Below are 23,768 nucleotides of genomic sequence, written 5' to 3'. Positions count from 1 at the left end.
GTGACCCTCCCCGCAACTCTGGAAGGTGGTTTATTACCATCAGCCTCAGTCACAGATTCAGAACTAGGTTGCTCAGAGAGTTTTACATCCTGACTAAGGTTTCCTAGCTAGTGGGGCTGTTGGAGACCTAAGCGGGTTTGTTGACTGCACACCCTGGGTCCTTTTCTCGCCTCCCCGACCCCCGGGAGCTGAGGCTCTCCAGACATACTTCTGATTCAGGCTCTCCTCTCCTCCCAGGAAGATCTGAAGTTCACTGGCAGCTCTTCACAGTGCCGCAGCGAAGTGGCAACTGGATTTGACCCCAGAAGAGGTGGATTTGGTCTCTAGCTCTCTTGGGGTCCTTCTGCTGATAATTACCATCACCAGAAAGTGGAAGCGACAGCAGTCCACTGTGGTTTTGAGAATCATCCTTAAGAAAATTAGATCACTTACGAAGAAAATTCAGGGTAACCAAAAGTGAAAGGTCATAAGGAGAAAGGCAACAGTACAACAGGATCCCAAGGAGCCCTTTCTACAGCCCTTTCTATGCTGCGGAGACCTTCATACCCGTCAATCTGGCATCCTTGGATGTAAGTTCAAGAAAATAAACTCAGCGGGAATAAGAGCGTGTATGTGAACAACCACTGCCCGGAGAGGCAGGCTGGCTGGGGGCAAAATGCAAGTAAGACAATGAGCAAAATGTACAACAGCCTGCCCTTCCTCCTCATCAGTTATTATCACCTATAAAAACAAACACTTGGAAAAAAAAAGGAAACAAACAAACAAACACTTGAGGCCAAATGGTTAAATATCCAATATTATCAAAATAATGTTCGATATTAGAGCATCAACGTACTGCCATATCATGCATTCTAAATAATGGTAACTATCACCGTGTAATAAAGCAAAAAATAAGTTCATAAATCATTATATTAAAACACCGGAAATGTACCTGTATTTATTGCTATTCTTTCTAGAACTTTAAAAAGTTTCACAGTTTCCTAAATTTTCATCTGAATAGAATTACAAAAGGCTTTAAGAGAGTATGTTGTTTACATCTCCTCCCAACAGAACATCTGACTCAGAGAGATGTAATTCTCCCTAAAATAAAAGGAATGCCATGTATTGCAAGATATCATTTAATGTGTGTCTGTACTACCTATCATTTACTCATTAAATTACTATAATTTTTTGATTAAAGAAGGAAAAGAATGCAAAGTACAGATATGACACACTTTAAAAAAGACGTATGATTAACAGAGAGGAAATTAAACAAAAGGATGTAGCCATAACACAGCACAGAGATACAGGATCCCCAGCTAGTAAAGTCTAACTGAGAACTAAGCTATGTTGAAGACGGCTGCTTCTGCTTCTCAATTCTTTCTTTCACTCCAAGAGTACTGATCGAGAGCCCGACACTCGTCACTCTTTCAGGGGCTGAGACAAGAAATGTCTTGTCCTTGTGGAGCTTGCCAACTCAACGGACATGAGTTTGAGCAAACTCTGGGAGACAGTGAGGGACAGGGAAGCCTGGTGTGCTGCAGTCCATGGGGCCGCAAAGAGCCGGACACGACTTAGTGACTGGACAACAACAACAACAACATAATGTTATTTACGTGAAAATGCAAACATGAGAATCTATCTCAGCTTTGCTTTAGTACAGCAAGTTAAGTGACTGAACAACAGCAGCTAAAGAAAAATAAATAAATTAAGCAGGGGGGAGTAGCATAAATGAGGTGGAGAAGGTGGGAGGACCTTGTAACTTTTAAAAACTATTTATTTGTTTAGCGGTGCTGGGTCTTAGCTGTGGCATGTGGGATCTTTAGTTGTAGCACAGCAGCTTAACTGCGGCACATGAGCTCTAGTGCCTGACTCGGATGGAACCTGGGCCGATGCACTGGGGATGCAGAGGGTTAGCCATTGGACCACCAGGAAAGTCTCTATAGTCTTAAATAAGATAAACAAGACAGACTTGAATGAGAAGCTGACATTCCCGAGAAAGAAGTCGGGAAGTGAGTTCTGCAGATACCTAGGGAAAAGCTTTACCAAGGCAAGAAAACGCAGTGCAAAGGCCCTGGGCCAGAATCGCAGGGGGCATGGGTGAGGAGCAGCCAGGAGGCCATGTGGTTGGAGGCGAGGCATTTAAAAAAGCAACAGGAGGCCAAGTCACGTGGACTTCACATTTCACGATTCACTCCAGAAAAGAGAATGAATATTTCCCTCTAAGGTAAATACACGGAGTTTTTAACTTAAGAGCGTTGGCTAAAATGCCAACCTGTAAGAGTGAAGGAAAGTCAGGAAGAGACACGAGGCACAAATAAGAAGAAGGTGTTTAACATGGACTTTGCGGGGTCGAGGGAGATTCTGGACCCAGGGAAGCAGTCCAACATCGCAGCCAGATTCACTGTGTTTATTTTATGACTGTATGAGGGATTCGGCTTCATTCCAAACCTTAGCATTCTGTTTCGCTGCTTCCTTGCCGTCATATAAAAGTTCCTCTTTCGTGAACAGTCTATAGAGCCTGTCACCCTACTGCAGCTCTGGCGTAAGGCTTCTCAGTCAAGATGGACATTTTGGGTCAGGTAATTCTTTGTCGTGGAGGCTTGTCCTGTGCATTATGGGATGTTAACAGCACTTCTGGGTTCTACCCACTAGATGCCAGCAGCAACCCCCACCCCCAGCTATAATAACCCAAACAACCAAAAACATCTCCAGACATTGACAAATATTTGCTGGGGTGGGTAGAAAAAGCTGTGCCCTCTTGGGAATCACCGCTCTAATGTGAACAGACAAAAACCTCATCTCAACTTATTAACTTTGTTCCAAACACCTTCCTGCCTCAGGGCCTTTGCATGGCTGTTCTCTCTCCTGAATTCCTGTCCCAGGTGACGCCTACTTGTCCCTCAGGCCCTCTGGGGAACTTTCGCCTGATATGGCGCATGAGCATGTCAGGTGTTCCCATTATATGTTCATTTGTATATATACATTTGTACTTTGTGGAGACTATCACAATTGCAATTAAATAATTATTTTGGTCATAATTATTTAACGTCTGCTTCATTTTAGCAAAAACTCTATCAGTCTTATTGGCTCATATATCTCCAGAGCACTCAGAGAAGGCCTCAAACGTATACAGAAAAGCATTTTGTCGTTGTTGTTCAGCTTCTCAGTTGTGCCCAACTGTGACCCTACAGACCGCAGCATGCCAGGCTCCTCCATCCTTCACTGTCTCCCAGAGTTTGCTCAAATTCATGTCCACTGAGTCAGTGATGCTATCCAACCATCTCATCCTCTGCCAGCCCCTTCTCCTGTGGCCTTCAGTCTTTCCCAGCATCAGGGTCTTTTCCAATGAGCCGACTCTTTGCGTGAGAAAAGCATGTCACCGGCCAACTTTGGTATTTTATTACAACAAATTATTAAGTGCCTCACAGGCAATCCAAGTACAGTGATACAGACCATGGCTTAATGATAAATCTCCTCGGTCAAAATCTTGACTATGAATATACTTTACTTGAGGGTACATTTTTCCCTTTTGTTAACAGTAAAAGTCATGAAAAGACTGTAATGGTGATGAGAGGAACAAAAAGGCCCTTTATTAGATGATAATGAATGAGCCAGGGAACAGAGTGTCTGAAAGATGGCTGAGGCCATCTTTCTGGCTCTTTTGAACTCCTTATAAGGATTTATTTTAATATAATTTATTCCACACAGCAGACACCATATTACCTTGCTTACTCTTGTATGTCCCAGAGCCTCAAATATATTTAAATTCATCATAAGAGGTTAGTATTCTGGGGCCCACAGATGGGTTGCAGAGTATATAATGGACCCTTGAAATCATACGTAAAGACCTGTAAACACTTTCTAGGAATCGAGTCCGTAATTTTTATATGCTTCTCAAAGGTAGCAATTTAAGACCCACCATCTCATGATTTCATTTAACTTTGAAACTTCTCGGGAAGGACTTGCCTGGCGGCCCAGTGGTTAAGACTCTGCACTTCCAATGCAGGAGACACAGGTTTGATTCCTGATTGGGGAACTAAGATCCCACATGCCTAGCGGCATGGTCAAAAAATAAATAAAATAGATAAGCAACAAGGATTTACTGCATAGTACAGGAAACCATAAAAACAAAAACTTCGAGGGACAGTACCATCATCTTTGCTCTACCTCTTAGGAAGAAAAACAAATTTTAGTTACCGATTTCCTCTCCTGCTTCAGTTCCTGGACGTAGCGCACTAACTCCGCAATGATCTGAGAGGTCATATTCTCGGAGATGACTTCATGCTGCCCAGCATAATCATTCATTTCATTCAGGGTGGCAAGGAAGGCTTTGCAAGCCGTGTACCTACAGAACAGAACACACACCACTCCTTTTCAAACAGGGCACATCCTCTCTCACGTGGCTTCCCGCCAGCGAAAGAGTAATTAACATTACTATCAGGGTAATACGCCTCCAGCTCCCATAGGGTCTTGACAAATTCATTACACATCAGGATGTTCTCATCAAAACGGCACATAATTAATTACAACTGAAACATTTTCATTTTGAGAAGCCAAATTGCTCTATATCAGGCAACACTTGGCTTTGTCACTAGCCCAGGTAAAACCCAAAATACATACACCTACTATATGTACTAATGTCATGGATATTTAGATCTAAATTAGAGGTGATAATTTTGGGCTATTCATGTTAAGATGTCTTAACTGCTGTCTGAAACGGATGTATTTCCTGGATGAATGAGACGCCTGATATTACCAAGATGTAGAGTGCACAGTCCATTCACACTTCCTGTATTTGCTTATTCACACTTCCTGTATTAAGCTTTTCCTAATTACCTTAATTGAAACAATCTGGAAAAGGTCTAGTGCCTCTTTAAGTTATTTGAGTAAGTTTTTATTGTCTTTCCCCCCATTTAAAAATTGACACAGATATGAATGAGGAGTGCAATCTGTTTTTGTAGATACACTACATCTGCAGAATATATGTAGATTTCCTTTATAATCATCCCAAGGACATACACATACTGCCACATAACAATCAATGATAGACACACCTGTATTCTTCTTCCTCTTTCGAGTTCTTTTTAGGTTGGTATTTCTTTGAAAGATTCCTGAAACAAAAAGGCAGACATATCACCTTATACAGAAGATAACTGAGAAATCAGAGACAAAAGATAGTGTTTTTGTTTACAAGTTAAAAAGTCACAAAATGGTCACAGCTGAACCATTTATTTCCTTCCATCTTTCGATGCGAAAGACTTGCGTAGGTTTGAATCTTTTAGAGAAAGAGCAAATATGAATAGACACGGTCACCAGTTGGTCACTTACCTGGATGTTAAGACCTGACATTATTTAACTAGAGGGCGTAGTTTCTATGCAGTGGCTTTTATTTACAGCACTGAGCTGGGGTAGTTTTTCTTACCAGGTCACCATCCCGTATACTCATCCTCAGTCAAGCATTATCGCTTTAAATCCAAGGCAAACATACGGACTGGGTCCGAATGTTTAAAATTAAAATTCAAAGGGCATGTTTTCAAGGCTCTGTGGCTTCTCTTTCAAAGAGTTAATGAAAACCACTTGTGTGAATAAGTCTCCTTAAAGGAAGTAGAAATGATATTTGGAGGGATGTTTATGCTAAGACATTTAACTAGGAGAAATTTTAACCTGTGTAGCAGGCTCACACTGAACGCACTCAGATTAGCCAAAATTGCTCTAATCTCTCTCTTCCTAATCCCACCTCCAGGTCAAGAATCCAAATACTCCCCTCTACATTCTGCTGGAGACGGAAATGGCAACCCACTCCAGTGTTCTTGCCTGGAGAATCCCGGGGACAGGGAAGCCTGGTGGGCTGCCATCTACGGGATCGCACAGAGTCGGACACGACTGAAGTGACTTAGCAGCAGCTACATTCTGCATGCTTAAATTTACATAAAAACGAAGAGTGATCTTGAAAAAAGAAAATTCACTAAAGGCTCCAGGGATTGATTTATCTTGGGTCCTATTTTGGCTTCCATAGTTAGAAGAACAGCCATAGATAAAGAAGGTGTGGTAACATATGTACAAGGGAATACTATGCAGTCATAAAAAAGCACGTAACAATGCAATTTGCAGCAACATGGATGGGCCTAGAGACTATCACACTAAGTGACGTAAGTCAGAAAGAGAAAGACAAATTCCAAAGTTCGGCACCGAGGAACCTAGCTGTGAAACAGAAACAGACTCACAGATACAGAGAAGAGATTTGTGGTTGCCGAGGGGGAGGGGCTGGGGGAGGGAAGGACTGAGTGTTTGGGATTAGTAGATGCAAATGATTAATAGAATGAATGGACAATAGGGTCCTACTGAATAGTACAGGGAACTATATTCAATGTCCCAGGATAAAGCATAACGAAAATATGAAAAAGAAGTGACTCGGTAAGTGTATGTATGTGTAAGTGTAAGTGTATGTATAAATGAGTCACTTTGCTGTACAGCAGAAATGAATACAACATTGTAAACCAACTTCAATTTTTACAAAAAGAAGAAGGGGAGGAGAAAGAACAGTCCTAGGAGGTGACTAGTGGTCCACAGTGAGACTCTCCATATGACACCATTTCACTATTCACTTCTCTTTTTATTCCCTATTGCTATTCCTCTTTCATAGTAGCTACTTTCATTATTTCACATTTAATTTCTTTCATTTCCCCTGAATCTACAGATGTGCCTAGAGAAGTATACAATAGTAAATTTGCAATTTTGACCATGATACATTTTACAGACAGAGTGAAACGTGAATTCGTCTCCAATAGGTGTTACTAGATAACATGAGAGGCAGAGGACTTCAGTGAAAAGGACATTGCTCTGGGAATCCAGAGACCATGTGTCTGGATGGTGTGACCTCGAGCAAATCAGTGGGCAAGTCTGTGCTTCCAGTTCCTCATCTCTAACCCTGAGGCAGGGGCGTGAAATGACCTCTCTTGTACCATAAAGTTTCGAAATTCCAAGGGAATATACATCACCCAATAGAATAGTGATTGCTGCAATTACTTAAAAAAGGCAGTACGTAACAATTCAAAATTTTTAAGTAGATAAACTGATAAAACAAAAATGTACTGACTTGGAGGTTGCTATCACATGAGCTGTGCTTCAACTACACGGTGTTTTCTCTACTGATAACTCTCACAGCAAAGATCATCTGGTAGATTTAGATTCAAAAGACTGTGAAGAAGCAGTATTTCCTAAATACTAAATATCTAAAGCAAGTACTTTAGAGAAAAACAATAATGCAGACAAGAGAAATCTTGCATATCAAAAACACAGTGGAACTCTGAGTTGGCCTACCACGTTTCATCTTTAAAGATGTGGGGACTTCCCTGGTGGTCCCGTGATTAAGAATCTGCCTTCCATGGGTTTGATCCCTGGTTGGGGAACTAATATCCCATGTGCCTTGGAGCAACTAAGCTCCTACACCACAGTGAAGACCCAGTGCAGCCAAAAAAAGATTTAACAAGAACAGTAGCTCCAACTTACATGTACCAGGAATATTAGGAGGGGAGCCATGGAAAGCAGATGACTAGATAATCAATAGATTCTTTTGCAAATATATTTAAAGTAGCATATATGTGATCTGCAGTATTGAAAAGCCTAGAAGTTTCATGAGACATTTTTAGTGCATGGTTTTAAATAATGACCATCTCTTCTGCTAACCATAAACTACAAATGGAAAAATGCCACTTCTAAATTCACACCTTACATAAAAATCCATTCAAAACTGTTATTTTAGAGGTTTATTTAAACCCACACTTTCTTTTTAGCTTCCAGTCCTTAGCCATAAAAATAGTTCAAATTTTATACCTAATTGAAGGAAGCAGAGCTTGAAGAGATCCAGGAGAAACCAGCACTTTTTATAGTTCCGTTTTCCCAGTCAAATCCGAAACAAGATTAAAGACCTGTTGTGGGTGATCTCCAGTAAAGATGGTCTTTCTGTGCATGAGTATTACTTTGACAGTTTTAAACATATATAGCATTCAAATGCTTCTTAAAAGCATCAGTGAATAATTCACTCTATAAATGCTAACAGAAAACTAAAACCTTAAGAGGTCTAGAAGAGAATTTCAGATCCAAAGATACTTCTGTCAGGGACCACTACAAAAAAAGAAAAAGACAGCAATTGCCTTTCCATTCTCTCGAGATGGGTTTTCTTGCCCTATGTGTATTAAGTTATTTTAAAAATAAGCAAGCAATAAACCACCAAAAGCAACTTTAAATTTATGAGATCTTTCTGAGAAACAAGTGTTTTATATATTTGCTCTTCAGATAGGCTAATTAAAAGGTAGGAGGAAAATACACATCTTAAATAAAAATACTAGACTTAAATTTGGTTGTTCCTAAGAGCTGCCAGGAGGCTTTAAAAAAGGAGATGCTTAGGCTCCATTTCAGATCCTCTGAAATGGAAGGTCTAGGGCTGGACCCAGGAATTTTTTTTTTTCTATCTTTCTTTTATACTTTTAAAAGCTCACTGCAGATTTCCAGATAAAGATGGCAAAATAAAATCTCATTAGAGAATTGCGCTTTTTTCCAACAAGAGGTGAAATAAAAGCCCGGAAATTTTCCAGAGCAGAAAATAAACCAATGAAGAAGGGCACATAACCTCAGTCTACACATTTTGAGAAGTGGTGACCCATGTGAGGGATGGAAGGTTCTAGAACAGTGTACAACAGATGTTTGACCCCTCCCTCACAGTCACTGGAAGGGAAAGAAGTCCACGGAACATGGACTGACTGAAAATCGAGTCAGACAGAAGTTAGATGAGGGGTGAGCCGGCACTCAGGGACAGAGACAGAAACGCTCTGGGAGGGGGACAGGCAGGCTGAGCACCCGATTCCAGGGCCTGGCAGGGGCCGGGCTGGCCGCCTGGGCCTCCACTTCCCAGGGCCGTAAGCCGGACACCTGGAGGAGATCACCCCAAATCTAAGGATTCCCAAGGAACAGGAGTGAATGCTTATGACCTAATGGAGTGAATGTCAAAACAGAAACACTAGCAAAGTTTCAGAAGAGACAATGAAACTCAGAGTCTCAAAGACAAGAGGTACAAAGTCAGGCGCCCCATGGGGTTAACCGAAACTGGCGATTAACACGAATTCTTGAGCTTGCCTTCCAGTTTGTTAAAAACCCCTCTGCTTGCACCCTGCCTTCACCATTCAAGCTTGCTTTCTTGCTACAAAAGCCTTGCTTGTCTTCCAAGCATTACGCAGCTGAAACAGTAAGATATTTGCCTGGGTTGTTTTCCAGGAACCTGGAATCAGCTGTGTTGAGCTCAAGTTTAAGCCAACTAACACTGGTTTTGTGTCTTAGTTGCTCAGTCATGTATGATTCTTTGAGACCCCATGGACTGTAATTCGCCAAACTCCTCTGACCATGGAATTCTTCAGGCAAGAATGCTGGAGTGGGTAGCCATACTCTTCTCCAGGGGATCTTCCTGACCCAGGGATCGAACCCAGGTCTCCTGCATTGAAGGTAGATTCTTTACCATCTGAGCCATCAGGGAAGCCCCACCTAAAACTGGAGTTGCACAGGTGTCCAGTGAATGGCCTTTTGATGGCAGAGGGTCAGAAACTCCACCCTCAGATCATGCTAAGCACTTCCATTTTGGAACATGCATCCCACAAAGAAGCAAGCAACTCAGGTACACCTGCACAGAAAACGAATGACCTCATCCTACCTGCACTCACCTTTCTCCACACCTAAGGCCAACCACCGCCCTGCTTCTTTAAGAAATATCCCACGCCCCTCGCCTTCCAGGAGGCTGATCTGGGACTTGTTCTCCTGCCTCCTCCCTTGGTAGCCTAAGACACGCACATGCTTTATCTCCTTAAGACCCCTCAACCACCTTGTAAGGCAGGAAAGATCATCATCCTTACGACTCACATATTACAGATGAAAAAAGACAAAGCACATAGAGGAATCTGCCCCAAATCATTATTACTGTTAAGTGGAAGAACATTCCGGACACTAAGACTCTAGGGCGGGGTCCCCCACCTCCGGGATCTGATGCCTGATGATCCAAGGTGGAGCTGATGTAATGATAACTGACACAAAGTGCACAGTAACTGCAATGCACTTGAACACCCGAGACCGGCCCTCCCCCACCCCAGCCCGTGGAAAGCCTCTCTTCCACGAAACCGGTGCGCCAGAAAGGTTGGGGACCGCTGCTCTGGAATCTGTTCCTTTTAAGCACTTCACCAAACTGCCTGCATTAAATATAAGCAAGGCGAAAAGATGCAGTGTAATACAGAAGACAAGGGAGGAAGAAAATGAGAGAGAAAGACCCAATTTGGAAGAAAATGTATAAGGGCATGAAATAAACAGCTGACTTTGCAATTGAAAGTGCTGTAAAGAAAACTGATAAAGAGGGGTCAACCACAAAGCCTTGCTTGGAAAAGTTACCAAACTGCTAAGTGGCACAAAAAGGTTCTTCTTAGAGTCAAAAAAGGGAGCCACCTACAAAGAATAAATATTTGGCTGTCCCTAGACTTTTCCATCGGAGAAGGCAATGTCACCCCACTCCAGTACTCTTGCCTGGAATATCCCATGGACAGAGGAGCCTGGTGGGCTGCAGTCCATAGGGTCACTGAGAGTCGGACACAACCGAGCAACTTCACTTTCACTTTTCACTTTCATGCATTGGAGAAGGAAATGGCAACCCACTCCAGTATCCTTGCTTGGAGAATCCCAGGGACGGCGGAGCCTGGTGGGCTGCCGTCTATGGGGTTGCACAGAGTCGGACACGACTAAAGCGACTTAGCAGCAGCGGCAGCAGCAGACTTTTCCACCAGAAGACAACGTAGCCACAAAGTTTGGAGAGAAAGAATGACCAGAGAATAATTTAAGTCACATTGTTGTTAGGTGCAGTCTATCCTCCATTATCTTTGGGGTCCACATCCATGGTGTCAATGAACTACAGATGAAAAATATTGGGGTGGGGGATTCCAGAAGGTTCCCCAAAGCAAAATTTGAATTTGCTTCATGCTGGCAACAGTTGACACACTATTTACATTGTATGAAGTATTATAAGGAATCTAGAGATGATTTAAATATTTGGAAGGATGTGTGTAGGTTATACAAAGATACTATGCCTTGTTATATAAAGCAACTTGAGCATCTTCAAATCTCTGTATCTGAGGAGGTGGTTCCTGGAATCGATGTTTGCAGACATTGAGGGATGACTGTAGAGTGGTATTCTCAAACAAGAAAGAACTCGAGGAGCATGCCAAAAGTTCCCATCAAGGGTAAAATATCCCTATTTTTCTTGATGCCAACAAACAAGGGGAGAGGCTGTGGGTAGAGGGAATGCTGATGAACATATATCTGTAATTAAGGCAAACTAACTGTGAGACTCATTTTATAAACCAAGTTACATAACTCAACTAGGAGAGGAAGTAAAAGACGTAAATACTCTTTCCTTTATCTTTCCTAGCAGTGAGTCAACTGAGCCTGTTTAAAATTACAACATGAGTTAAAAACAAAACAAATAACAACAAAAACACACACAAAAAGACCCCACCAAACAGCAATGACAACCTGCTTTTTTTTTTTTTTTGCTAAATCTTATAAGAATTTAATATTTCAAGCTTGGTAAATCCTTCAAGTTTCACTTGAATATCTTGCTAACTGTTCAAATAAATTTAAATTCAATACCTTGTATATACAATATGCAGTATATTTTATAAAATGACTTTGACAATTTCCTTTCATTTACAATGGGCTCCAATTAAAAAAAAAAAAAACAACCAGGATAAGAATGGCTCAAGAAGAAAGTACAAATGACTCCAATGCATAAAAACATATCCAACCTCATTCTTACTAAGAAAAACATAAATTACTGGTCAGATCTAGCAATTTTTACTTATCAAATCAGCAAAGATTAAAAAAAGACACATAACAAGAAATACTGAGGGTCAAGGCAGGTAGCAGTGCCATGCACTCTGGGATGGTGATAATGTTACAGTTTCCAAGAAAGGCCACTTGGCAAATTTTACCAGAACCAAAGGGCTACTTTTAGGAACTTATTCTCTAGACATGTTTGTCCAAGTGTTTCATTCAAAGTTATCCATCGCAACTTTGTTCAGAGTTGCAAACAGCTGGAAACAATCAAGGTATCCACCAATCCAGTACAACACTGTATAGCTGTGAAAGATAAACATGAACTCCTAGAATAATCTGCACGGTGCAAAAAGGCAAGGCCACCCTGAGCTTCAGGGAAGCAAGGATTAGAAGTTTCAATCATACGCGTTCATTACCTGGTCATAACAAATAAGTCACTGTTTTGTTTCCTTTTTTTTTTTTTTAAGAAACAGTTGCTAAGGGGCAATCAATAGTTGGTTCTCTTATATAGGCCATATAACATAATTTAAGATTATATTAAGAATTTAACCCTGCCTTGAATGGAGGGGATTCCCTGGTGGCTCAGCAGTGAAGAATTTGCTTACAATACAGGAGACATGGGTTTGATCCCTGGATCAGGAAGATCCCCTGGAGGAGGGCATGGCAACCCACTCCAGTATTCTTGCCTGGAGAATTCCATAGACAAAGGAGCCTGGTGGGCTATAGTACATAGGGTTGCAAAGAGTCAGGCGTATCTGAAGCGACTGAGCACTCATGCACACATGCCTTGAATGGAGTGTAACTATAGCAGGTATCAGCAAACTTATATATAAGCATATATACACACACACATAAGCAAGCTTAGAAAGGACCAGACACTAAGTATTTCAGACTTGCAAGCAGGTCCTGGTCATGTGGTCTCTGTTGCACTGTACCACTGCCATTTTTTTTTTTTTTTTTTTGCAAAAGTAGCCACAGACAATACATAAATGAATGGATGTGCCTGTGTTCCAACAAAACTTTATTTATAAAATCAGGCAGTGATGGATTGGGCCACAGAGGTGGCCGATAGTCTGTTAACCACTGACCTACAGAAACCAAAACCTTAATTATCATCTTCTACATCTAAAATAAGTTAGCATTTTTTTTTCTTCTAATGCAGAAAAGAATTAAACGACAGATATCTCCCCCCAAAAGTGATGTTTTTCAACATCATACTGGTATTTCAAGCAAGTCTTTGTTGAATATGCTCCAGTCACACTGGATGGAACTTTCCATTCCTCGAACTTATCTCTACGGTAGGAGCTCTGCACTTGCTGATTCCTTGGCCTGGAAGAACTACTCTCAGACCTTTGCTTGCTGTCTGTCAGTTCTCAAGCTATGGATTTTCCCTGGCCAGTGTGACTAAGTAACCCTTCCCCCACATCAGGCTTTAATATTAGAAAGTTATCAGCACTTTGGGAAAACCAGAAAGTACAGCAGGGAGGCAAGGAGGCCCTCACTGTGCAGGTGACATTTGAGCAAAGACTTGAAGGAGGTGAGGCAGTTGGCCACGAGGATCCTGGGAGATAAAACCTCTGTGTGATCCATATGAACGGCCGTGTAACATCCCTGCGGCGAAAACAGGCCTGGAACGTACAAGATTGAACAAGGAGGCGGGGATGGTTAGAGCAGAGATATGAAGGGAGAGAAGATGTCAGAGAGGGAGGGAGACCGCTTGTGTCGGCTTTGTAGGACATACACCGTAAGGATTTCGGATTTACTCTGAGGGAAACTTGAGTGGAGGAGGCAGTGAGGAGAGGGAGAACTGGGCTGCAGAGATGCAGATTTTGAGCGGAGAGATGCCTTTTCAGATACGTTACATGTGAGATGTTTTCTAGACATCCGAACGGACATTCTGAGCAACCTGCTTCTGGAGTTCAGGATAGAGGTCTAGCTTGGAGCCACATGTCTGTTGCCATAGAGACCATCCTGAAAGCCAGGAGACAGACAAGATCACCAGGAGGGCACAGACTGAGAAGAAAAGAGGACCGGGAGTTGGGCACTGGGGCAGATTAGCGTGAAGGGGCGGGAGGAGACAAGGAACCTCTAGGGAGCCTGAGCAGAGCCTTCCAAAGAGCTTTCGGTGAGACAGGAAGGAAGCCTAGAGATGGGGGTTTCAGATGCCAAGTGAGGGAAGTGTTTCGAGGAGGCAGCATCCACCCCATCAAAGCTGCTGAGGGGTCAAGGATGGTGAGGACTGAGGACAGGCAACTGGCTGGGCCAGGATGAAGGTCATGGGCATCCCCAAGGAGCAGTTCACACAGGTGAGCTTAATAAGGAGAGGAGGGGTGAGCTCAACAGTTTTGTTTTCTTTGTGGATTTTCAACGACGGGAGACAGTGGTGCGTTTTTGTGCAGATGGGGGTCATCTAATAGAAAGGGAAGCACTGATAACACGGAGATGGAGGGAAAACTAGTGGGACAGGGTTCTGGGAAGGGCCAGTGTGTAAGAGGTGGGCTGGGATTCGGACAGGAGCATCAGGTGTGGGAACAGATTCGGACAGGTGGGTTACAGAGTGTGAGACTCTAAGGACGTTTTCCTTGGACCGCTTCAATTTTCTCAGGGAAGCGGGAAGCAAGCAGTGGAGATAGGAAGGACATGTTGGGCTGTGCAGCAAGGAGGGCCGTGAAGGACTCAGGCAAACGGAAAAGCAGATCAGCAAGGCACTCTGATTACTCCTCAGCACCAAGGGCCCTGCCCAGATCTCAGTCTTAAGGATTAGAAGACACTTCCAGAGGACTAGTAATTGTCTTGAAGGCAAGGTTCAATTACTCATTATCTGTTTCTGTCAACTTCTCCCATAAGCACAGGACTTTCCTGGTGGCTGAGAGGGTAAAGAATCCACCTACAGTGTAGGAGACCTGGGGTTCGATCCCTGGCTTGGGAAGATCCCCTGGAGGAGGGCATGGCAACCTACTCCAGTATTCTTGCCTGGAGATCCCCATGGACAGAGGAGCCTGGTGGGCTACAGTCCATGGGGTCGAAAAGAGTCGGACACGACTAACCGAATAAGCACACACCCATAAGCACAAATTTAGATACTTTGCATGGAGTAAAACAAATGTTAACATTTAAATCTCAGGAAAAGGACTTCCCAAGAGATAACAGCCACAGCAATAACACTGCTATTCTAGATCTGAAACAGGGGGAAATGGTCAATGGAGAGCTATTAAATGTTACCCCAAACCTACTGCTGGAATTGGGAGTCTTTTCCAATAGCCTCCAGTTTTGTGACCTAAATCCTCGCTCACAGAGAATGATGAGAAAGGGCCGGGAGACAGGTGCTGCCCAGAGGGCAGCCAAGCAGCGCCTTTCTGTCCTGACACAGAACCGGTGGAGAAGCTTGCCGAGGACAGACTTCGCGACATCAGATGACAAACCTTCCAAGCAGAACAAGGCAGTGGCCGAGGCTCCAGGAAAGAGGAGACGACGCCAAGAGAGAAAGTCAAGGAAGGCAGGGAAATCCTTTAGAGGAGGCTAGCAGCAGCAGCAGCAGCAGCAGCAGCAGCAGCAGCAGCGCGCTTTGGCTAAAGCTGTTGCGCAACCCATCTCCACAGAGAAGACACCAGTGCAATGTTTAAATAATCAACACAGAGCAGCTCGTTCGCCACGCCCAGTGTCAGTAATGAAGCTTTCAACTGCTAATGAGGCTGATGCACAGAAGGCATCAGAAGTTCATCTGCAATAAAATTTATTTATAAAAATAAGTTTATTTATTAAACTCTTATTGAGTCAATTTAATTTTACTTAAGTTTTATTCAGCAAAATTAAATAAAGACAATTTAATTCATAGTAAATAAATTATCAAATTATTATTAAATAATATATTTATCACTAAACAAATTTGTTGTTGCTGCGGCTCCGTCGCTATGTCATGTCCGACTCTATGACCCCATGGACTGCAGCAAGCCAGGCTCCTCTGTCCTCCACTACCTCCCACAGTTTGCTCAAATTCATGTCCATGGAGCCGGTGATGCTATCTAACCATCTCATCTTCTGCCGCCCCTGTCTCCTGTTGCCTGCAGTCTTTCCCAGCTGTACTATTAAGCAAATAAATAGTAAATTTATTAAAAAATCTTTATAAAAATGATTTCATTGAGCAATATATATTGTATTTTATCTACTCAATGGAAACAAAACTTATCATCCGTGAAGTGCACCATACGTACCACTTAGGCACTTATTAAATGACAACAAGAGCTCTCTAAGATGATTCTTTCAAAGATACACGACATTCACCTTGTCCAGATGGTCTCTGGATTAAAATGAAATGTTTCTAAATTGAAAGTCATCTAGGTATTCACAATCTGCACAAACCAACAAGAAATCATTAAAGATCTTGCCACTTCAAACTTAGTTCTGCCAGCAACTTTTAAATATTTTATGTAAGAACACAAACTTCTTGGATAATTTTGTCCTTGGAGTTGTAAGAAGGGCTGCCTGAGGACCGCTCAGCTGCTGCTGGAGGGAACATGAATCAGACGAGCTCTCTGGAAAACTGACTCCATCTGCTAAATCTAAACACACACAAAGCCTAAGACCCAGGAATCCCACTCCTGGGCATGTACTTTATACCCCAAGTTGGAAACAAGCAATAGCCTAGCGGCAGTAGACTGGACAAGCCTTGACACACTCATCAACCAAAATAAAAAGCACCACAGCATGTAACGAATGAATCTCACAGACGTAATGAGGAACAAAGGAAACCAAATAAAACAGTGCATAATACATGATAACATTCACCAAAGCTTCAAAAACATGCCAGACCAATCCATGTGGTCGGAGATCAGCAGAGTGGTCAACCACGGGGGCAGGGGAGGGGGATGAACCAGAAGGGACTGGGGGAGTGGGGGCTGAGGCTGGTAATTTTCTGTTTCTTGACTTGGGTGCCGATCACATAATTGTATTCACTCTGAAAATTTCTGGAGTCATACACTTATGATATGTGTCCTTCTCTGTTGTTATGTTTCAAATAAAGTTTTCTGGGAAAAAAAGAAAGGTGCTCCAAAATTCAGCTGCTAACCTTTTAAGCAACAGAGCATAAAAGCAATAACTTGGTTTTTCTGTTTACTGTGCTCTGAAAAATAATTTTCTATATGAAAAAAATTGCTTTTACTGCAATATAAGCTTTCCTAAAAGGGGAAAATCAATATTTAAAGGCTTACACATTTATGGTATAAAATGAGGGTATAAATGACCCTTACATTCATTCTGCAGTTAACAAACAACCTTTCTCAATATCAACTTACCTGAGTTGTTTGGCATAGCTGAGTTCAATCTCTGTCCTCTCCTTTACAAATTTGATGTATTTCTCAAGAATATCAATTCCCCACTGTGTGTGTTTTTCTAAGTTGTCAAATTGATCCTGTTAATCAAAAAAAAAAAAAAGGCAGAGCTTGTAATCTTTGTCTGTGATTAACATAACTTCAGTTCTCTCAACAATATATCAGTACTTAGAAAGCAGTTCTAACATTTTCCATGATTGTACTTGGGTGCTTTTTCGTTGAGCAATTTTAAATCAACATTACCAAATTTGGTTTGAAAACTGCCTGAGATATTGAACTCTGACCCATCCATTCACGTTCCTTATTCCTGTTTAGAAACGTGGTGTTTGGATATATTTAATGTATTGGCACAAAGCAGAGTGTCTTCTGCAGATACCAAAAATTGAGAGATGAAACACTCCTGAGTTAACTCAGCCACACTCTTAGCACCTGAAGGGTCATTTGCGAGTTAACTTTCAACATAAGCTCATTGAAATTTGGGGCAAAGAAATGGGAGAGAGAAGAGTTACAAAATACTACTTTCTTCAAACAAATAAAATGACTCACATGGACTCTATTCAATATTCATCCATGCGTCAAGCCTACTGTGTGGGGCAGGAATGGCGACTGGGGCTGGGGAGCCAAGAATAAAAATATGGCCCCAATGTGCCGAGTGCTTGAGAACAGCAGTCTGGAAGAGTGAGAGCGGTAGGTATTCCAGCCACAGCTAATGCAAAGGCAGGGAGAGGACCAGGAATCAGGTGGACTGGTCTTGCTAGAGCCCAAGGTGGGGGTAGGATGCAAGGGAACGAGTGGCAGTGGCTGATGGAACCCGAGGGTCCCGGCTGAATCACCCAAGGCCTTGAATGCCGAGTTAAGGTGCTCAGACTCTCTGGTGGGCACTAAAGGGCCTGCAAATGGAGGGGCACTGCCAGAGATACATTTAGCATCACCAGGAGCTGGATGTCAGGGGACGGTTCAGTAATCCAAAGGCAAAAAACCAGGAGCAGAGGGAGGGAGTCTACAGATCATGAACCAACAACCAGCGAGCATGCAAACAGTTCCATTTAGAATGCATGAACGAGGACCTAGCGTATAGCCCAGGGAATTATATTCAGTATCCTGGGATAAATCATAATGGAAAAGAATGTTTAAAAACGCATTGAAAAGATTATAAGAAAAGAATATAGGTATGTGTATAAGTCAGACACTTTGCTATACCACAGAGATGGCACAGCACTGTGTATCAACTATACTTCAAACAGAAAGGCTTCCCTGGTGGTTCACATGGTAAGAATCTGCCTGCAATGCAGAAGACCTGGGTTCAATCCCTGGGTTAGGATGGTCCCCTGGAGAAGGGAATGGCCACCCACTCCAGGACTCTTGCCTGGAGAATTCCATGGACGGAGGAGCCTGGTGGGCTACAGTCCATGGGCTCGCACCACTGAGCTCAAACTCAGCTAGCCTTCATGACAGATTAGATGGAGAGTTGGAAGGGATGTGCAGGGCAGAATCCTAGGGTGGCTGCTTGGTTCTGCTTCATGGAACCCTAACTCAACAAATCACTTCACCCCACACTGCCGCCCCTCTGGCTGTCTTCTCCATGAAGCAGAACTCGGTCCCACAAAACAGTTGGAGAAACCTCAACGTAAGAAATTCAGGTTTTCTTGGATGTCCCTGGTGGGGTACCGTGAATAAGAATCCACCTGCCAATACAGGGGACATGGGTTCGAGCCCTGGTCTGGGAAGATGCCACATGCCAGCAGGACAGCTAAGCCTGTGCTCCACAGCCACTGAGCCCAGGTCCTAGAGCCTGTGAGCTGCAGCCACTGATGCCTGTGCGTCTAGACCTGTGCTCTGCAACAAAAGGAGTCACTGCAAGGACAAGCTCGTGCACAAAAGCAGAGTAGCCCCCACTCTCCCCAGCTAGATACAGCCCAGAGCAGAGCAGCGAAGACCCGGCACAACCAAAAATAAATAGATAATTAATTTAAAGGAAAAAAAAAAAAAAAGAAATTCAGGTTTTCTTTTACTACAATGTTTTCTAATCGAAAATTAACACTGTAAAATGTTTATCTCGATATCTAATAACGTTTACTGTTACCATTAAAAAAATCGAGTGAAAGAAAGTGAAAGTGAAAGTCACTCAGTTGTGTCCGACTCTTTGCGACCCCATGGACTGTACCATCCATGGACTTCTCCAGGCCAGAATACTGGAGTAGGTAGCCTTTCTCTTCTCCAGGGGATCTTCCCAACCCAGGGATTGAACCCAGGTCTCCCTCACTGCAGGCGGATTCTTTATCAGCTGAGCCACCAAAAATCAAGGACTAATATTAAAGACTTTCATTGATTCCTGGTCCCCGATAATAGATTTCACAAACTGAGACTTCACTGCTCAAGAAGGTTATTTATGTTACCTCTAAGGACAAGGATGGTCAGGCAAATTTAAAGTGTAAACAAGACTGTAGATCTCTTTAAAGTACTTGAGAGAACAAATATACAAACAGTTCGAGTAATGACTGCAATCATTCCTAGTTATTCAGAACAAGGCTTCTTTTTATTTTTAATTGGCTGTTTTATTTTAGTCTTTATTTTGGCTGCTCTGGGTCTTTGTCGAGGTGCATCAAGGGTTCTCTAGTTGCAGGGCTCGTGGACTTAGTTACCCCACAGCATGTGGGATTTTAATTCCCCAACTAGGGATCAAATCTGTGTTCCTTGCATTAGAAGCTGGATTCTTAACCACTGGACCACCAGGGAATTCCCAGAGCAAGGCTACTTTAAAGCTTTCTGCTAATCAGTAAACCATTGTTGATACAGTTTTACAATGATCTTATTTATTTAACTTTTTCATACCCCTCCCCCCATTTGAGACCCCTCTTTCTGTATAATTTCTACCACCAGAGCCTTACTTTTTTTTTTCGCCCATGCTACGGGGCATGTGGGATCTTAGTTCCCTGACCAGGGATCAAACCCACGCCCCCTGCGTTGGAAGCATGGAGTCGACCACTGGACCATCAGGGAAGTCCCCAGCCTTACTATTTTTAAAGGTATAGATGTTTCCTCAAAAACTTACTAAGATCATCTGCTCTTAGATTTCACCCTTGTCCTGCTAACAACCAAACTTCCTATTTTTCCTTACTATATTATTTTGCGATTCTTTTTAGCACTAATATGTACAATATAAAGCAATAGCTTTTGAGATCAAAAAACTTTAAAAAAAATTTACACTTGAATTGAGCCTATCTTAAAAATTACTGGCCTCAAACTAACAATATGTTTTCAATAAAGTTATCTCTATTCAAGACCATTCTGCAAGCTATAATAAAGTACTTACTAAAATAAGTGTCCAAATGGGATAGAAGATCTTAATAACAAACAAAAAAACAACCTGACTCGATAACAAACTAGTACTTGCTCATGAATATAGTATAGTTCTTTTTTCTGCTATTATTACAACACCTCAGTGACGCAGGACTCGACTGTTGCTGCCACAGGGATGGCCGCAACATGGACTTTTTGACAGCAGCTACAAGAAAATTCAAAACAGATGGAAAACCAACCAACCCGCTTACATTCTTGATGGAAATATGGAAAACTTGATGGAAAAAAAAAACAACCAAAACCCTCCAGATCTTAAAAAGACTCTTTTGTGAACAAATATTGTAGGTGGTTATTTTTCAAAATAGCCTTTACTACTTTGCAGATGGTACCATGATCAAAAATGAGTCCTTTCCATTTTCTGTGAATTAGACTTGATTTAAAGAGAGGGAGGGAGAGAAACAGAGAGAGAGAAAATGTTTTCCTGTTTGATGTCACATTGCAGCAGTTTTGAAGACTCCTTTCCCCCCTTAAAATTCATTAAAGACCCCAAAGAGCCTTTGCTCATCTTAATACATACCCATGTACGTGTGTTTATTTGTATACACACAAACAGAGGCTGTGCTGGGTCTTAGCAGCAGCACACAGGACCTTTTTGCTCCGGCACGTGAAATCTAGTTCCCTGACCGGGGATCAAACCCAGACTCCTTGCATCAAGAGTGAGGAGTCTTACCCACTGGACCACCAGGCAAGTTCCTGTTTATCTGCTTTATAGCTATCAATATTTACTCTACCAGAAATTAAAAGTTGAAAGTCTTAAAAAATATCAATTCATTTTTAAAAGACAACAATAAATTTGTTGTATATTAATTGACCTAATGTATATATTATTTTTAGGAACTTTACTTCAAAAAAAAACCCCCTCCCCTCAAAAAAATTAGAAGTATGGCACTGTTTTACATGTCTACAAATCTCTTTAATGTCTGGTTTAATCAAAGACAGCTGGATTCTCATCTTCTTTCACATTCAGTCTGTCGTGGGTCCTTATTTTGGTAGAAGTATATAAAATAATACAACTTAACCCAGATATGCAATGGTTAGAAAATAGAGGCGTATTTCAATGCCTGTCTAGATAATTGTGGATACCATACCCAAACTCAACAAATAGTAGTTTCTTAAAGGCTGGCTGCAATGTGAAATTTGAAACCATGCAATGAATTTTTCATACCAGTTACAATAAAATGCGCTGGTCTGTCCTGCACTCTGAATGGATCTCTTACCTGGGCGTGACTGCATTATGCTCTGGCCATTTGGAAAATATTATTTCACTTATTATGCAGATCTTCCAAGTGGTGACGCATTTCAATATAAACTATTTTAGAAACACATGTCTATATCATTACAGATCTTATCCGATGAGTCTTTAAATATGTGGTCACAGTCAAGGTCACAGCGGCAAGGATACATTTTCCAAAACTTTAATTTCCACTTAAAAGCTGGGATTTTATCATTGGCTACAAATACTGTCAGTTGTTTCCTTGAGGTGACAGGCTTGATTCATTCATTTTAGAGAAAATGTCTGCCAAATGCCTGAGAGTTCATCTGTTGATTGTTCTTTGAAGTAAAAACGATATAAAAGTGGGCTTCCCTGGTGGATCAGTGGTAAAGCATCCACCTGTCAATGCAAAAGACTCAGATTCATTTCCTGAGTTGAGAAGATCCCCTGGAAAAGGAAATAGCAACCCGCTCTGGTATTCCGACTCTTTGCAACCCCATGGACTGTAGCCCACCAGGCTCCTCTATCCATGGGATTTCCCAGACAAGTATTCACTGGAGTGGGTTGCCATGCCCTCCTTCATTTGGTCTTCCATGGTTTTCCTCATTGCAGGGCAGATTCTTTACTGTCTGAGCCACCAGGGAAGTCCAAGAATACTGGAGTGGGTAGCCTATTTCTTCTCCAGGGAAATTTCCTGACCAAGGAATCAAACCAGGGTCTCCTGCATTGCAGGCAGATTCTTTTTCAGCTGAGCCACCTGGGAAGGCCCCTGATAAAAGCAGCTAGTCCAGCTCAAAATACAATGACTTAAGTATTCTGGTTTAATATTCTGGTTTAAGTATTCTGGTTCTTATCTTGCCACACTATTAAAAAGATGAATGATGTATATTTAAACATTGAGATTCATTCATCTTTACTGTTTCATCAAAGACATTTAAAAATAAAACTGATTTTTTTTTTCAAACAGGTAATGATGAGAATACAATAACCACTACCACAATTTGGAGCCAGCACCCTGATTCCTGCTAAGCCGCCAGTCATCTTACCCACCACTGCTTTTGTACCATTAGTGCAAACGCCCACACGGCGAGAAAGACAATGTCTTAGTGTCATTAGGAATATAGTTTTGACCTCGTGGACTCCACGAGAGGGTTTCTGGAACCTCCAGAGGTTCAGACACGCACTATCACATGACACACACTCTAAAACTTCTTCTTGAAAGCTTCATATTGCCAAAGCCGAAGAAAGTCAGATAACGTGGGACCTAATGGAAAATGTTTAATTTATAAGTGTCTGCTATACATACACTCAACAAATAACTCCAAATTTGCCAAGATAACCGCAAATGGATGTGTCCAAGTAACTGATTACAACCTGACAGGTACCTTTTCAGAATCTCTTTCCCCCTCCCCCTTACCAAGCCTTCTCTTGAATTCTCATTGCTCCTTGAATTCTAATGAACCAAAGGCTCCTGGCAGGAGCTTTCAGCTACAAGGGGCTGAGTAAGCCGAAAAGACAAATGAGGAAAGCACAACTGTATTAATCAGTATTTTACAACTATTTTTTCATGTCCTAGACTGTGATCAAGCTCCTTTATACACTGAAGATTGAACAATGAAATAAGCATGAACTCTGGCATTTGTTTAGGTCATGAAGTGATCTTCATCAGAGGTTCTAAAACATCATGAAGTTTACTTAACTTTTTGTATTTTGGGTGGTTTTTTTTTTTGGCTCCACCATGTGGTATGCGTGACTTTAGTTCCCTGACCAGAGATTAGCATTGGGAGCATGGAGTCTTAACCACTGGACCCCCAGAGAAGTCCCCAAATCATAAAGTTTAATACAAACAAAATTTGCCTTCCCATAGACCCACAATATAAACCCATCAGTCAGGGTGAAGACTGGTTTCTCTAGGTCAGATATAATGACTATTCTTGCTTACTCAAGAAGACTCCTGAAATCAGATTTTTTTTTTTCCCAAATGATGCCAAAGAACTAACACAGGAACTATGAGCACAAAAGCT

The 23,768-nt window shown here is 42.0% G+C and overlaps 1 protein-coding gene across 21 annotated transcripts in view; it reads right to left on the bottom strand.

Moving 5' to 3' along the window:
• The window catches only part of FNBP1 (formin binding protein 1), a 144,310-nt gene that overhangs the window by 69,402 nt on the left and 51,140 nt on the right, over nt 1-23,768 (bottom strand). For all 21 annotated transcript variants that reach the window (XM_060411671.1, XM_060411663.1, XM_060411664.1 and 18 more), the window contains 3 exons: nt 17,136-17,251; nt 5,037-5,093; nt 4,180-4,327 (listed from right to left, as the gene is read on the bottom strand). In XM_060411671.1, the coding sequence (XP_060267654.1) occupies nt 4,180-4,287 (108 nt within the window). In that variant the 5' untranslated portion in view covers nt 4,288-4,327; nt 5,037-5,093; nt 17,136-17,251. The remainder of the gene's footprint in view (nt 1-4,179; nt 4,328-5,036; nt 5,094-17,135; nt 17,252-23,768) is intronic.

This window comes from Ovis aries, chromosome 3 (assembly GCF_016772045.2).
Source record: "Ovis aries strain OAR_USU_Benz2616 breed Rambouillet chromosome 3, ARS-UI_Ramb_v3.0, whole genome shotgun sequence".
NCBI lineage: Eukaryota > Metazoa > Chordata > Mammalia > Artiodactyla > Bovidae > Ovis > Ovis aries.
The sequence above is the reverse complement of the archived record's forward strand: the minus strand, read 5'-3'. Positions and strand labels throughout refer to the sequence as shown.